Source organism: Poecilia reticulata, linkage group LG11 (assembly GCF_000633615.1).
Source record: "Poecilia reticulata strain Guanapo linkage group LG11, Guppy_female_1.0+MT, whole genome shotgun sequence".
In the NCBI taxonomy this organism is placed as follows: domain Eukaryota; kingdom Metazoa; phylum Chordata; class Actinopteri; order Cyprinodontiformes; family Poeciliidae; genus Poecilia; species Poecilia reticulata.
In genome coordinates this window covers 22,455,565-22,472,658 of record NC_024341.1, presented here as the reverse complement: position 1 = coordinate 22,472,658, position 17,094 = coordinate 22,455,565, and the positions used below count along the sequence as shown (strand labels likewise).

At 37.8% G+C, this 17,094-nt stretch overlaps 1 protein-coding gene across 4 annotated transcripts in view; it reads left to right on the top strand.

The window, feature by feature from the left end:
- The first annotated feature begins 3,441 nt into the window (after positions 1-3,441).
- The window catches only part of LOC103472803 (MTSS I-BAR domain containing 1), a 55,775-nt gene continuing 42,122 nt past the window's right edge, over positions 3,442-17,094 (top strand). For all 4 annotated transcript variants that reach the window (XM_008422646.2, XM_008422644.2, XM_008422645.2 and 1 more), the window contains exons 1-3: positions 3,442-3,626; positions 14,692-14,753; positions 16,945-17,018. In XM_008422646.2, coding sequence (XP_008420868.1) covers positions 3,555-3,626; positions 14,692-14,753; positions 16,945-17,018 — 208 coding nt within the window. In that variant the 5' untranslated portion in view covers positions 3,442-3,554. The remainder of the gene's footprint in view (positions 3,627-14,691; positions 14,754-16,944; positions 17,019-17,094) is intronic.

Genomic DNA, 17,094 nt, shown 5'->3' with positions numbered 1-17,094 from the left:
GTTCTCTATATGAAAATAAACTGACAACAAGATGTTATAAACGAGCGATATTCATGGCAAAATTCCTGACAGACAGTTTACTTCATTCAAACGGAGTTTCTCTGACTCCGTCTGCTGCTGCCTTTACTCTGAGCCATTCAGATGGGGGAGGGGGAGGAAGCGCTCTGCTGAATGCGCTGTTGTGCGCCTTTAAAATAAAAGCATGCGAGTGGAAGATTTTAAAATTCTTCGCAACTGAGGTGAAATTATTGGGGGGAACGAATGTGACTCTCTCCAATATTGGGGGTACATGTCCCCCCCGTGCCCCCTGCTTCCTACGCCTATGRCTAAGGCAAATGTTGGATGTCTCATYAAATGCACAACTAACTGCATGACTGGGCCAGAGGACTATGRGGGAAGGGCAACATGTAGGTCTTTGAACTATATGTTGCAACTAGTTATTGGCTCTAAATGTGGTWAAGTGCTACCTTTGGTGTTCACCATCTTAGCACTGGTAACTTCTTACTCAAACACAACTAGCGTGGCTAACCCTTTTAGCATGTTGTGCTCTGCATCACTCTGGTTTCAATTAGCTTTTAGGTGTGYTGAAGGGATGAATCCATGCTAACGCCAAGGAGCATTTGGGTATGTCAGTTTCTACTCAACGCTTCAGTGTTGGGTGTTTTCACCATGCAGGGAAGCACTTAAAATATCGTAACATTGTACATGAAAAGCTGTGTAAGATGAGTGATCGCTGGTTCCTTGTCTTCACCCTCATTATCCCCCTCTCTGCCACTGTGATAGCAGTTATTAGTTCATTGTTCCACTATTCGGGCCAGATAATGACAGAACCCGGCTTTCTGGGCACAGACTATCATCCCATGTGTTTTGTGCTCCCTGTCATTAAGCAGCAGGCCTACAGGGTAAGTGATGGTACTCTGTAACACTGCCAGCCTCCCCAGCTGATCGCTGTTCAGTTCAAAGTGGGTTAAACACGTCCTTTTACACTCAACATTTTAAACTTCTGACTTAAGGTCTGCTTAAGTTATGAATATTGCATCTTGTCAAATTTTGATCCTACTGTACCAGCAATATCTTTCCAGAACTTATTTGAGCTACTTTACCAATAAACGCTTCAAGGCTTTTAACTCTTGATTTTAAGGAACTTCACAAACTCACATATTTTCAGAATTTAATCTGAAACTAAACCTACAATATAAAACACAACATCTATACATAAAGCCAATTTTCTTTTGTTTGGGATTCACTAAATTAGCCACTGGTTAGTGGTTCATAATGTACATCTGTAAACAGCGTTTTTCAGTTTTGTCTATTTCTGCTAATTGGGTGCATTTTAGCTCACCTGTTTTATTTTTGCCTCATAATTATTCATATTACGTTTTTTCCACACTGCAGTGGTTGATATGTAGGGTTCAGGAGCATATTTCTATAAGCCAAAGCCTTACTGCAAAAACAAAAAACCTAGTACTTTTTTCTAGTTTCTAATTCAAATACACTTGAAATAAAGGGGAAAACAGCTTTTAAGTGGCTTTTCAGCAAGACATATGAACCTGTTTTGAATCAATAATGTCTTGACAAAGTACTGGTAGATTATTTCACTTATATGAAGACATTTTCCCATGTTATAAGTCAAATAATCTGCCAGTGGAAATAGTACTTTTCATCAATATGAAGTGTGTACACAGAGTGGAAAAAGAAAATGTCTTAATGTGCCTAAAGGCAGTCAAAGCTGAAGCACAAGTTGCCATATGTGTGCAGAGAATCCTGTGCTTCCATGAAGCTGGATCTGTGTGTTTAGAAGTAATAAGGCCATGTATGGGAAGATGTGTGCGCTGTTTATGGAACTCTTCAGAGATCCTGGAAGAAGGTCATTTCTATTTCTATTTTTAGATTCATCCATCATGTGCACTGAATGGTATCTTGGGATTGTTTAGGGGAAAAACCGTCCTTCTTCAGGTTCAGTCTGTGAGTCTTTGTGTCAAACAGAAATTAAGCCGTTTGACAACATTTGTAGGAAATAATTATCCTTTATTCCACCAGCCATTTGTTAGTTTTGTGTCCTTCACTTACAGGTCTACATTACTCTCTCCAACCCAGAGTTTTAGAGGCACTTGTCTCTTGAGGCACTGAGTCAATTGCACAAAGTTTTTGTCTCAAGTAAATGCAAATTGGGCCACATACTTGGTCACTGGGTAACCAAGTAAGTAGTACCAAGTAACTTCTTAAATGAAGAAGAAAAACTGATAAAGAACTCCTTAAAACTGAACTTGATTAGACAAATAACGTAAAATCAGTGCAAAATCTGGAAGAAATGTTGAATCCACTGCTTAAATGTATTCAGCAAGTGAATTAGACTTTAAATTCAATAAAGTCCTCAAAGTCCTGTTAAATTTAGTATAACTTTTATCTCACTGATCATTTTTTCCKTTAAAAAATGCTTGTTTAAATCGTCCTTCCTGTCTATTCCTTACTGTGTATTTATTCAACGCCTAACTTTGATTTTCCTTATAATGAAGTAGTTCAGTAAAATATTCACTAGATGGAGATGTAGTCTAAAAAATTAACGTGAGCGCTTCTCAATGAAAGTCCTGTTAATCCAGAAATATTCAAGAATATTTGTGATGTTTCTCTTGTTGTGAAATTTTGCATAAACTAATTTAAAAATAAAATCTTTTACTGATATGCTCCCCTTTCTGATATGTTTTTTTAAATTTTTTTTTATTGAGCAGCACTGAGAAATTTACGCTCGGCATCAGTACCCAATGCTTCTCCTTCTTATTTACGTTCAAAATATATTTTCTTTGCTGTTTTTTGTGTGTTGTAAGTAAATGCTTGTTTATCTGCTGTGACTGAAATTGATCTATTTTRGTTGACTGTTCTGTWCTTTTAGACTTTTCCCTCCTTCTTCAACATCAGAGATGGTTTGTTTGAATATTATGTTTGCGTGTTAATAACCACAGCCTATTGGGTTTAGTAATTAAATCAGTATTGTCCCACAGACAACACCCTCCATTATGAAAAAAAGCCTCCCTGATTTGAAGGCGGGGCCACCTTCCAGCGCGTCCACGACCCAAAGAAGCGCGCTCCCGTKGCCGGTCCSCTGTCTTGGTGCCTGAGGCGCAGCTCTGTGGAAAGTTGCTCCTCTCTCCGGCGGTGTCGCGCTCCTCTCTGCTGTCACTTCACTTCCCACCTCCGTCATGCCTCTCCTCCTCCTCCTCCTCCTGCTGCAGACATGGGAGTTACCGGCTGCGACTGGAAACTGACCGACTCTGCTGCGCCTTCCTTCTGTCCGCGTTCAGGGCTCCATCACCAGCCGGGGACACCCCGCAGCGCGAAGCTGAGCCTTTTCTGATCAGTTCCACCCTTTTTCTGTCTGTATGCACCTATTAAACTGTACCACCTTGACTGGCAGTGACTACCTCTTCAGTAGAAGCTGAGCCTTTTCTGATCAGTTCCACCCTTTTTCTGTGATTTGTTCGTTTGGTTCCGCGTCATTAATGGACTCCGGGAGCTGCGTGTGAGATTGTTTGCAATTTCCGTTCACGCAGCTGAAGATGGAGACGGTGATGGAGAGGGAGTGCAGCGCGCTGGGGGGGCTTTTCCAGACTGTCATCGGAGACATGAAGGTAACAAATGAAAATTGTTGCTTCTTTTGACTTGTGATCACAATCTCCCTGTAATAAATTTCAAAGTGATCCTCCAGGCTGCGTTGCACAAAAGCAGGGAACGTTGGAGTAATTGTGTTTGTCTCTCTGATTTGCAAGCGACATCATTAATTTGCTAATTATCCTGGAGGGGAGGGAGCWGGGTGGGGGGCAGGATGTGAAGGGCTGCAGCTCTTTGCCTCAGTAGAATGTAAACCCAGGTTTACCAAGGTAACCAAACACAGGAGAGCTTTGCATGGATGAATCACTGTTGCTTTGGCGCTGCAGGAGATAAAAACATAATTAGGTGCAAGATGCTGAGCCTCCGTTCAGCTTCAAAGAAAATCCAAAACTCAACTGAAAGCCTAGATGTTTGATTTAGAGGTTAATCTAAACATGTCATTGGCATTTCATGAGAATGGGTTACCTTGTTGCTAGAAAGGGAGAATATTTCCATCCAATTCCTTTTTTTTCCTCTTCAAGAATAGAATCTGCTTAAATGAATGGAAATTAATCAGGAAGTCTGCTAATGAAAAAATAATGAGTAGCTATTTTAAAGCTGTGCTATTTGTCAGTGCAAATTGTCAACTTTTTTCAACAAATGGCTTCTAAAATGGGAGATTATCCTTGGGGAAATATGAGATTGATCCAGAAATACATTTTTTTTCTTGATCTTTCCTTCCTGATGCAGGTTAATTAATCACAGAAAGAACTCCCACCAATTCTCAATGTCTTTTCGTATGATAGTCCCTTTTAAGGTTCACGTGGGTCTTGGGGTTATAAATCTATTGAAATCAGAATTGGCAATGAAGCTAGAAATTAAAAAATATGAATGGTGCACTTCTGAGACTTACTCATGTTAGTCTTTCATCTTTTAACAATATTTTTGAAGTCAATTATTTTTCTACTCATCGAAGCAAAAGTACCTTTAATGTTCACTTCAGCATCTTCTGATACAAGAAAACTTGACTTAGATGCTGAAATGCAAGAAGGAAATTTGATGAGAAGTTTGCTTCTCTTTACCATCATATGTTTCTAATGAGGTTGAGTAGGCACTGCTGACCTTCATTTTGTTTGATTCTTTTTGAAAACGACATTTCTGTATCGGTTGTTCACAACAGCAAATTTAAGTCACATCAATTGCCATGATGAGACGGATTCCAGTGAAGAGCTGATGGATACAGAAACAGAAAAGCAACAAGCAGCCAGTCAAAGTGATGGAAATCGATTCTTACAGTTAAAATAACTGTGTATCATTTATTATTGTGTTGCCATTCGTGGATCTACTTACAGAATAAACATTGTTCGATGCATTTGTATTTTCAAGTCTATTTTGCCAGATATATGTAACCATTTTGCCTTATAGAGCACCATACATATTTTAACATGAGTCGTTTGGCCTTCAGAGCAGCTGTAGCTTTTTGTGATTGGAAATATTTCCAAACACCCAAATTTGTCTTTCCTGTCCGGAAGAAAAAGAAAAGATTTAAATACTGCAGTCTTTCAGCAGTATGTCGTACAGCAACACTTGGAGGGCCAGTGGTGCCCAGTTCATGCCCGATCACAGAGAAAACTTCAATCACTTCAACACGTTTCCTGACCTCTCATTTAGAGTACTTCAGACCACAGGAATGCTGMRGGTTTCTGCCTAATGTAGCAATTAGACATAAACCCCAGTGAACCTAGTATACCCATTTATCAATGTTGGTTGATAAATGGGAATGTTGCATGACGGATGCATCTGTTCCTGTGGGTTCTATAGTTACAGACAGGTGGCTTCTAACAAGTGTAGCTGTGGTTCTCTAAAGAAGGTCTGGAGTCCTTTGCCACTCCCTTTTCCCTTCTCATGTTTCTATGTTTTTACATTTGTTTGTTGTCATTCACTCCATTTCCTCCTCTTTCTCTACTCACTCTTTCTTCATCTTCTCCCACGCTGCTCCTCCCACTTCCACCCGGTTTGTTGTTCTCCTTTATCCTCGTGCTGCCTCTCTGTTCCTTCAGTCTCAGGAGAAACAGCTAGTCCTTTAAGATCCAATAAGACTTTGATCTTTATCTTAGGTCTGGATATCAAGGCTGTAATCAATAAAGCATCACAGTAACTTTGAATGTGACTTTAAAGAGTTAAAACGCAATCTTTTTAACAGCAGCTAGCTATCAAAGACTGTTTTGCGGTTAAAAGTGGTTTTGGATTAAAGCCAAACAGTTTTAAAGTAACAGATGCAGATTAAATGCATCAGAAATGAGTTCAACTCATTTGCAGGTGTACGTGTATGAATTAAGCCTCCAGAATAGAAGCTATTCTTGTGTTTATGTATTGGGAGATCCTTGTCATCATATTTAATGATGGATCAAATGAGAAATTAATCTTTTGGAAAACACGAACGTTTTAGTTTCCCAGTTTGAACTCTATTTCTTTTTTTCTTTTTTTTGTTTAGAAATGTATCAGTGAAGTCATTTTCAAAGATGTACGGTTAAAGCTGCTTGGTTACTGTTTCTGTTTGAGGCTGTCTGTTTGGACATGTTGACTTTTACTGCTGCTTTAAAACTCTGCTAATCCCCCACTGATGTTAGTAGGAGGGAAAACTTTGTCTACACTAAACTTTATAGGGCAAAAAAGTATTTTTTGGTTTTAGTGAGCCTGTAGTCCTTAACATAGCTGTCCTGGATTGGATTCCCGACCCCGTTCCATTTACAGCATGTTGTCTGCCTCTCTTCTCTGCCTGTTGAGCTACTAATGAATAATTGTCACTAGCAGCGCAAACGAAATCTAAAAATACATTTGAAAAAGAACATAAATCTGCATTTGACTTGCTAATCAAGGAAAAATCAGCTAATTTTGATTATTTGATTAGTCAACTATCACAGTTTAACTGACTGAGACTAAGACCAAGCTGAAATTCCTGCGTTTTTGCTTTGAGTCTGTAACTCAACTCTGTGCTGCCATCAGTCAAAAATACAATTTGAACAATTTTGTGCAGCAGCTGCTTGTTTATTCTGTGACAGTCACAGAGCGCCACATGGTTTCTACTGAAAGGATGCTCTGTTTTTCTGCTGATCTGCATATGCAATGTGGAAATTTACCAACTTTTATCTTTAAGCTTTGCATCCTAACATAATAAAAGCTGCCTCACATCTGTTTGTTGCCAATTATCCCTCTTCAGTGGTATGGTACAGCACTTAAATTTCTTACTTGCATGCCAACTAAGGGATGCCAATAGTAAACAATTAAAGGCATCATGAATCTGTTAAGGGACAGTTTAGAGGATTAGTTTCGTGCAAGAGACCTAATTTTAACAGCAACCTCCACCCTGCTCGTTTTTTAAAATATTTTAAATGTCTTTTCATGCTTTTAGCTTGGTTCCGATTTAGTACTTGAGTACTTGGGAAGCTTTGCTGACGTGTTCTATTTTATTAATTGCAGATAAACCCAAACCTTCCTTTGCCATATGAACATTGTGCATCGTGATATTGTGATACTTCAGTAATATTACTTCCAGTGTAAGGACATAAGGTGGTAAAGTTAAAAGATTACTTTAAATCTTAATCTGCCAGTAGTATGAATCATTTTGGATTTAGCTGCATGGTATAGTTATTTTTTTTAAATCTATTTCTGCAGGTGTAGAGACAGACTTCTATGGTGTTAATTTGTGTTCATTCTGGACAGTACTATATAGTTTTGGACAAGTGAAGGCCACGTGCTGTTTGGAGTTTGATGTATTGGTTGCATCCACCAGTCATGATGGAAATCATTTCTGGAGGCTGTTGAGGCATCAGTAGGTGATGAGTCGGGAATAAGAAGAGAACGCAGAATCAGATATGTCTGACATTGATTGTCTGGTCACTGATTGTCCCTCACTTTCAGTGGCCAGATCTTTGAATGCCGACTCTGTAATCAGTTGGCAACCAGAGTTGTATCCTTAAGGTGACAAACACATTTTCACCAGTTTATATTTGGAAACTCTAAATCTTGCTATTTGAGTCTGTTGTCTGACTTCACCATGTATTTTATCTTTTAAGATATAATTGACAAAAATGAATGAATTACTATCAGAAGGAATTCTCTCAAAGGAATTTCAGTAAAAGTGCCTGATGTTGGAAACTCACTGACAGATTTCTCGTCTGATACAACTATGTGGGTGGAAGCGTCTGTTTCGGTGTCGCTGTGGAGGAGACCTCAGTCTGCTGCTAATTGTCTCCAGAATGCATTGGCGTCCCATTTTCATTCGCCCTCCACACGACAGCCGAATTAAAGGAAAACAAACAGGAAATGCCACAAGCACAAGGTTAATGAGGTAAAATAAGATTGTGTTTGTATGTAATCTAAAATGAGGTGCCGACTGTTTACCTTTACCTAACAACCCTTAGCCAGGTAGAGCATTTTATGTTCTTTAAAGGAGGGAGCTTAAACTAGAAGCCCGAGATCTTTAGAAAAGCTAATTTGATACGTTATTTTTTGATGGGGGAAGTGGCTCTGAAATAATGAAACTGAATATGATATTTTTAGGAATTTTTGATACATGATTGAAAAATGATGATGCAAGCTGGTGTCAAAACCTGTTCTTAATTAATTGAAGGAATAAAAATATGCAGCAGGAACCAGTTTGCTTTTCCAAGGCAACATGTTTGAACCTCACTCTGTTCTGCATTTCTGCAGGTAAGTGTTTTAAACAGCGGCATCACCTCACCAATGAAATCATTTTTTATGATTCCTGGAAACAAATGCTTAATGTTCCCAAAATTAATCGGTGTAGTCAACGAGTTCTTTTTTTTTTTTTTTACAGATGAATTGGTTCTTAATGGCCAGATGTACATCTGATATCTTATCTGTTTTTTTTTCTTTTTACAGAATTGTACTCGCTGTATCAAACTGGATTTATAAAAAAAATACAGCTAGCGATAGTTAAAGATATGTAAGGCTCGTTTTATTGTCTTAAATTGGACTATTTGGAGGCAAAACTAACTCAAGACTGGGATATTGCCACATTTTTTTTTTTTGTTGCTGAAAACTAGCTCATCTTTTGGTGCTAAAGACAATTCTTTCCTCAAACTCAGCACGGCTAAAGCTGTTGGGAATATAATCTTTGCTCAGCAAGCTCTAGTGCACTGGGGTTTGTTTGGTTGACCAATTCCCYCACAGGATTGTGGCTCTAGCCCAGGGTTCTGCAACCTTCACAATCAAAGATCTGTTTTTGTTCTCAAAAATGAAACTTTAGCTAAATAAAACTCATTTACTGCCACAAATATTACTGTAGGTTTTTAAAAAGTTTACTTATTTTTGATGAATATCTACGTTAGACGACATGTCAAAAAGATTTTAGGTTTTAAAGTAGAAAATCATAACTATTGCAAAAACAAGGTGGATACATTTTCTTCTATGGGATGTTGTGTAAAATAACGAAAAATGAAGTGCATATTTTCCAATCAAGCAACAATAAAACTAGATTTGAACAAATATTACTGATGCTTTCAGTGTCTATTCTGGACATTTAATGCAAGTATTTCATATAAAAACAGCTAAAATCTACAAGTGTTGTTAAATCTACATTATCATTACCTGGTTCTTTATCATTGTTTAGCCAAAGTTGTAAACCGCCTCTAAAACCTGGRGTTAACCCAGTACTAACTTTAGTCAGGATCTAAAGTCAGGATCATGATGTGGCAAATGAAAACATTATGCAACACTTTTTTWAAAGTCTGGAGTTCTGTTTTGGTTTTGATGTCTCAAATTTAAAATAAAAAAATGTAAAATGTACTTCCACAATTATAAAATGTCAAATTTATTACSAATAACACCATTTCACTCTTCCTGCGGTTTATTTAGATTGTATCCACTTTTTCTAACGGGTCTTTTTTTACTCTAGTTTCTTTTTTTACTYTAGTTCTTCAATGCTGCAGGTGCAAATTAGAGCTAATTAATTAGGGCTGTGGCGTTTAAAAGGTGCATTTGTTTAAAACGGYGTTGACAAAGTGACAGAATAGCGTTAATTACTTAAAAAGTAATGATTAAGGTAAATACAGGAATGAGAGTTATACATTGGCTATAAGAGACGCTCAGATATCAGATCCTCAGCCTCTCTGTGTTGCCCTGCTGAGCGCATCATTTAACTGGTGTCCTGTGAGACTGACCTCCTACCCCCATTTTGATTAAACTGAGTGCATGAGATGTTTAGCGTGGCCTCGTTTTGCTTCATTCAGCGCTTCACTTCAATATCTGCATCTCCTCTCTGCAGTTTGATGTATACCCAAATGGTTTCCACATCCCTTGCAAATGTGAACGTGTCTTGCAATAAGCCGTTAATCATCTACACGCCGTTGTGCTGGTTAAAACGAAGCAGACACATGACTGTTGATCCATTTAAGTGGAACTGATCTGCATGCCTGTCCCCAGAGGAAAAACCAGCTCATCCTCTTATAATGTGAGCTGCTTTACACTGAGCCTAAAATCTGCTTTTACACCTGGATCTGCTGTGTTTTTTTTCCTCTGTTTTATAGTTTATGTTTTGTAGAAGCACCACTGCTGCGGTTGTCTTTGTGTAGTGAGTTTATGTCCATATAGGGAACTCTTGCTGATGTTAAGTGACTATTATACATGAAGGCATATAAATAGTTTGTSTACATGCAAAATAYTGGGGGCTGGGGGGSTTGACACAAAACTCAGCCTGTTTTTTTTAGTAACTTCTACAGAAGATGATAATTGGGATAATTCGAGATCTTTTGTAATTCATACCAGTTTGGCATTTTCTGGATATTCAGCATATTAGAAGTCCTGCACTGTAAATTSCAGGATGCCATGTTTCTTCTTGCACTTGGTTCTTGATGTTCTATAGTCAMGTTTCAGAGGTTTAGTAAAGGTTTAGTCTTTTGACTAAGACTTCAATAAGACAGAAAAGGAGCTTTTTTTCAAATCAGGTGTCTGCCTGTTGTTRCAACCAAATGACAAAGGTTAACCGAGTTCTCAACAGCCTTTTAAGTGAAATAAATAAACCTTATGACGTGTTTTAGGTTTAATGGTGTAACAGCATCTAGATTGCAATGGAAACATTAAAGTTAGAGATGAACGTTGATTTTTGGAGCTCTGGTCAAACRGGACACTTTGAGTTTGTAATCTTTGGGACAAACCCACYGGCTATCCTGAACTTGTCTTTGTTCTTGTTTTCAGTTGCAGAGGTCATGTTTCCRTTTGACAAGTCAAGTTTCATTGATTTTTATTTATCTTTAAAAGTTGCTAGGAACTGTAATACTGGCCCTCACRCTACACTATTTTCCATAACACAAAGTTTTTGAATGTATTTTATATAAAGTAAGGCTTATAGTCATATTCAATACATTTTGATATAATTGAAAGGGTTATTCGGTCAATTCATAAATTTACTGTTCTTTATTCAGTGAAGCAAGTAGAGGTGTGTAGCGTAGCCAGAGATTACARTGTCACAGAAAACAAGACTGAAGTTTCATTTCAGGAATAGTTTGACTCTTTAGCACAGCACTGTTTCACATTGCTTTAAAATGTGCTGATTTTAGAAGTGAAGTTTGATTTAAGATCCCTTAGACTGTGAAGATAAAAAAAAAAACAAATCAAGAAAAATCTGTCTAAATGTCACCAGGGCCTTAAATAACTACGTGTTTGTGCTGTCGTGTTGTAAAGTGGATTTTTGGCTTTTTCAAAGAAATTACTGTCAAATAATACTGAGAGTTATTAGATTTTAATAAAAGGAGCAGAAATGTATCCAGTAATATATAGAAAAATATTGATGGCTGTACTGGCATTTCTTCTCATCTCTCTCCTTTAAGGCTTGGACAATAAATATTTTAAGAGAATTAAATCAGCTTTCCTTTAGCCTACAGTTCTTCACAATCAACATTAAAGAAACACTCAGRAACAAGCAAAAAGCAAATGATTCTATAGTTTAAGCTTGTCCAGTTGCTTACAGAGCTGAACAAATGGATCAGTGGATTCCTGAAGGACCAGCAGGCTGCTTCTGCTGCCTCTCGTTGTTACCACGGTGACAATTTATGTCCTCAGTGACTGATGGATGCAGCGACTGAGACCTTGCCCTCTCTTCTGCGTATATTTTAAAGAGAAGGAAGCCTGGAGACAGAGAGGATGTAATGAGCTGTGGCTATATATACATGTATAATATGGAGTGCAATAGAGAAGATTTGATTAATGAGCCGGAAGAAGGAATGCCAGTGCTTTTGACAAATTGAAGGAGGGTAGGTATGGAAAAACGCTGCTAAAGTAAGGGTRTAACGCATGTTAACGTGGAGAAAAAGACAAACGGAAGCAAATCGGGAGCACAGAAGTGTGTTTGTGTGTGTTTGGGTGAGGCTACATGCACTTGAGACTCTCCCCTCCCCAAAAAAAGCAGCCCCTTTTCTCTATCTGAAGCCCCTTCTGCAGCAGGAGCATTGCCATGGCAACGGTAGCCAGGCAATGACGCCGGGCATCACTCTCACAAACGAGAGGCTGAACACGCCCAGCTGCACCGTTGGATGGGGAAAATGTGCAGAGGATGACGCAGGAGAAAGAGATGGTGGTCGCTGAGTGGAACCAGRAGAGGAGGAACTCCCTCTTCCTCCACTTCCTCGTTTCTCATACAATGGTTAATGTGTCAGAAATATTGTATTGTGTCTTATGTTTATCAATGAGAATCTAAATGAGTAGCATGGCAAAAGATCTTATTATAGGACCCTGGACTCATGAATGCAGTCAGAATGGACTAAAAACTGAACATTCAAAGTGATAGTTTAGAATTTAGAATTTTGTATGTCTCTGTGAAGTCACAAGTAATGGTGTATTTATCTTTAATGGACAGATGTCAAATCACAAGGAATTTCTAGAAAACTAAAATAACATAATGTGGTGAAAGGGTTGTATGATGGAGGCCCCATTTTGTTAAATTCAGCAATGAAAAACAAACCTAAATGTTGGYATCTGTGTATTCGGTGGCTTAATAGCTTACAAACAGTCTACACTTTAACAAGGTCAGCACTTATCATTATGAGTGTTACAATGTTAAATTAAGGCTGCTGGTTGGATCAATCCACCTCATTAGCCTGATCAGCTGATCGATAACCTGCTAAGTTAATTTCCAAACAACTCAGTGTAACACACAGTCTTTCAGATTTTCATGCATTGAATCTAGGTCTAATTAATTATTGAAAAAAATATAATCCTGATTATTTTGGCCAATATTGAAATGACTACTGATTTAAAGAGTTGATTTATTGCATTTGAAAAACACTGAACTGCCTTCAAACTTGTATTTTCCCCGACAGCTTCTTGTTGACTTTTTGACATAAGAAAAATTAACACTAATCAGAGATGTAATGCAACAGTTTAAGCATTTTAAATAAAGCTTAATGAAATAAACACATGATAAATAAGTTAGACAATGAATATCTCCAGCAACAAATTKTTGCTCTCAATTTAGTGCATCTRYTAAAAGGTTCTWTACTAAAATGTACGTAGCTCACCCCCTGGTTTAAATTTGGGCTAATCAGATTGATTGTGTTGATTTGATCATTTCACACTTTGCYATTTTATACTCTAGCAGTTTTGGGYAAAAGGATTAATCTGCCATTTTGGGCTGACAAAACGAATCTGCACTAAGTGCATAAGTTCAGCCTTTTAAAGGAACAAAGGCGCACAGACAGAAGACATAAGATAAGAATTAAGTTTTAACCTAAATAAATGAACAGTCTTGGAGATGTGATATTGTCACAAATTACTTATAATGGAGCTGTACACGTTGACGCAATAAATAAACCAGAAACTTTGTATTTCATATTTTTGTTCATCTATAACATTAGTTTATGTCATAGACTGGACAGATGAGTTGCAGCTGATTCTGTGAAATGATATAACCAGCAGTTTTAACCAGTGTAATATTTGCGTAGTTTGGCTAACTACTAGCTAAACTACGCAAAGATGTTGTGTAACAAACATCTTGTGTAACAAAGATGTTTGTTACACATCTTTGTTACACAAGATGTGTAACAAACTTAACACATCTTGTGAAATGATATGTGTTTCATACAAATCAATATGTCTCTTTATCCCATTGGCATGAATCCTTTCAGTTTGAATTTTACATTTCTAGCAATTTATTACAGTAGCTAAAACAGAAGATCTGTCTGACCAGATGTTTATTGTYATGTTTCTACACAGAAGGTTACTAGTACAGATAATAACTTCAYAGATCCTCCTATGACAAAACTGCTAACTGTCCCTTTATTTTGGAAACCCTTTATTTAGAATTTTAAACAGGCAAAGGAATTGTAATACTTTTTAAAATGACTTGTCACATTTTTGTTTGGGACTGAAAACAAATCTGTGATAAATTTGGCGTTTAYCACGTGATCCTGTGAGTAGARACTCCCCAGATCTTTTGCTGCAGTGAGAAAGGAGGGTTTAATTTAAGCCCCGCCCTCTTGGATGGCACCCTGTGACTCCTGCTGACATTAGAAGGGTAACCCTACTTTCTCGTGTCCCTGTGCGTTTGGCTGCAGTGTCAAAGCGTTTCCTTCAGTGTAACTTCTCAAAGCACACATCGAGCAGCACCGCATTGCAGCGTTTGCTCTCTCGGCCCTCATGTCTTCCTCATATTAGTCGCAGTCTGTGGACATGGGCTGGATTTGCATGCCCGGAGGGGCTTRTTTGGCCCTTTTCTGTGCACAGGCAGCTTCGGGTGGGGCGTATGGATCAACCCTATTGATCGGTCTCCGAGCTTTTTCTGTTTAGAATTTGTGTTGAGGTCAGACAAGTTATGCATGGGGGAGCTTTTCACGAGGGGCAATAATTTKGCTGGTTTGTTGCTGAAAGCATATGATATCAGTTTAAAGGATAAAACGGTAAAACAAACTGTTGTAGGAGTATAATCATATAATATAGTAAAGCTGACATTGTCCTCCCTTTTCTTCAGTGCTTTGCTAATAAAAGGATGATATTCTCAAACTTAGTGTTAGATCAAACTTTTTTAATTAGATTTTTGATTGAATATACTGAAAGTTTGCGTCTATCATTGCTTTTTCTCTCTGTCTTCAGGGCAGCTACCCCGTCTGGGATGACTTCATCAGCAAAGCCACCAAACTGCAAACACAACTAAGGTAACTCACACATGCTCAGTCATACTGTAATCATATTCAATTCTGTATGAAGTAAAATGCTGGATTTTCTCAACATTTTTATCAGTAAGTATTATGATGTTAAAAAAAATGTCATGTTTCGTCAAGCAGCTTTAAATAGACAATGATAAACTGAGTAAATACAAAATGTAGTTTTCAAAAGATGTTATATCCATCCAAACCTAGCTCAATTTAATATGTCTGTGAATGTAGTCACCTTCTGAGAAGAAGATGTGCACAAATTCATGATTTAACATAAATCATCACTTTTACGTTTTTCATTGTTAAAACATCTAAATAGTTGATCCACAATTTTAAGGTTCCATTCCTGTGATTTTAAAAAGCAGAAGCAGCAGAGTTCGTCCAGTTTTGTTGTTGCTGCTACCGAGAAAACCTGYAAAATGCAAACTGTGTGTCCMGAGAGCAGCTCTGTTTACCACACAGGTTGATGSTCAACAAGAGCTTGACAGGGAGTCAGTTTTGCTCATGGGGGCTTTTTGTTGTCRGTTCTCGCATGGATCAACTGTTTTTGTTTTTACCTTAAACTCTTCATGTCAAGCAAGTCAGTTGGAAACCAGACGAACAGACCTGAGGCACACAGTGTGAAATGCAGTGGTGAGGAAAAGTGTTTGCCCCAGTCATGATTTCTTTTATTTTTGTATGAAAAAATCCAAACCTACATTTTTGTGTGTGAAAAATCGATTGTCTCCTAATAAATAACWGGTTAGGCCACAGTTAGTAGAGGCAATCACTTTAGATGTGGTTTAATAATTATAAACAGCAGTATTTAAACACAACATGTTGTGCTTTTTTGTCTAATATTCAAATTTGTATCTGAAACATGGAAAAAACAAATCTTAAAGGGTGCCAGCATTTTCTCGCCATTGTATTTTCTTTGAATAAAAGCTGTTCAACAATAATGCGTTACAAAGTCTTCAATAGTTTTAGATATATTTGATAAATGCAAGAATCTTGTGACTTTATTTTATTTTTATCCATGAAGTGCATTGAGATGACATGTGTTGTGAATTGGTTCCACACAAACTGAATTGAATTGTTGCAAAATGCTAATGTTTCAGGGTTGCACAGCCAGAGCCCAGATCATGGCGTTCTACAGGTGTTTMTAACCTCAGTTAATGAAAACCCAATCAGTGTGCTTCATTAAGTGTTTAAATTTCAGACTCGCCTCCTTTTGCCACATTCCAGACACTCTAGTTTGCTGCATTTAACACACACATGCAGGTTCACACACTAAACAGAAACCTATTGCTGACGTTCAGCAGTTAATAAATGCACATGCATGCAAAATGCTAAGAGCCTGCACTTAAACTCTACTTTCTAATGGGAATGTTAACACACATAGATTTCCTACCAGCCATTTAACCGTGAAGGTCTACCTGCCCTGCAGCGAGGCCATGCGTGCGCACACACACACACACACACCCACACACACACACTCTCACGCACAGACATGCACGACTTGATTAACCTTCTGTAGCAGGAAGATATGAAGGATCACAACATATGGCCATTATCTGTGTGATTTAGACTCGACACTCAACATCAGGACAGAGTTGTCAAAATATTATCCGTGATATTTTGGTGTTGATGCAGAGGCAAAAATTAAACCCCCCAATAATTTAGTATTAGTTTTAAAATATTCTAGCTTTCTGCCATTTTGTTCTTTATAGAGCAGGAGTCTTTAACTCCTAACCCTAACAGTTTTGAAAGCCTTTGTTGTGCCACTTTTAAATGCATCCCTGCTGCAACACGTGTAGGGAAAAGAAATAACAGTTTGTTTCAAGGTCTCTGCAGAACMTTTTAAAAATGCTAAGAATTTTAAAAGGCCACTTCATTTTTATTGTTGCTTTCAAAACTGCAACCAGTGTCAGTCAACCTGCAATACATTTTTTTTGCATTAAACATCATCACATGTTGAATTAAAACAAAGTTCACACAAACGTCTAATTTGGTTTTGGCTGGTATGAATCTGCTTGACGCAACTCTTCAACAAAGATCACACTAAACTTTTTTTCTGTTCACATTTGTTCAAACAATTTTAAAAAATATTGTCATGTTTGTTCAGTATCATTAACATAAAAATCACTATGCTTAATGAATTATTAACTATTTGACAGCCTTTTTAAAGCAATAACTCTGTCTGTTCTCTCAGGACGACGGTTGTCGCAGTAGCCGCTTTCCTGGACGCCTTTCAGAAAGTGGCTGATCTGGCAACTAACAGTCGAGGTAAGACTTAAAGAAAACACACTGTTTTCTAGATTATTTTTCTCTGCAACACTTCTATGGCTTCATTTCTTTTTTT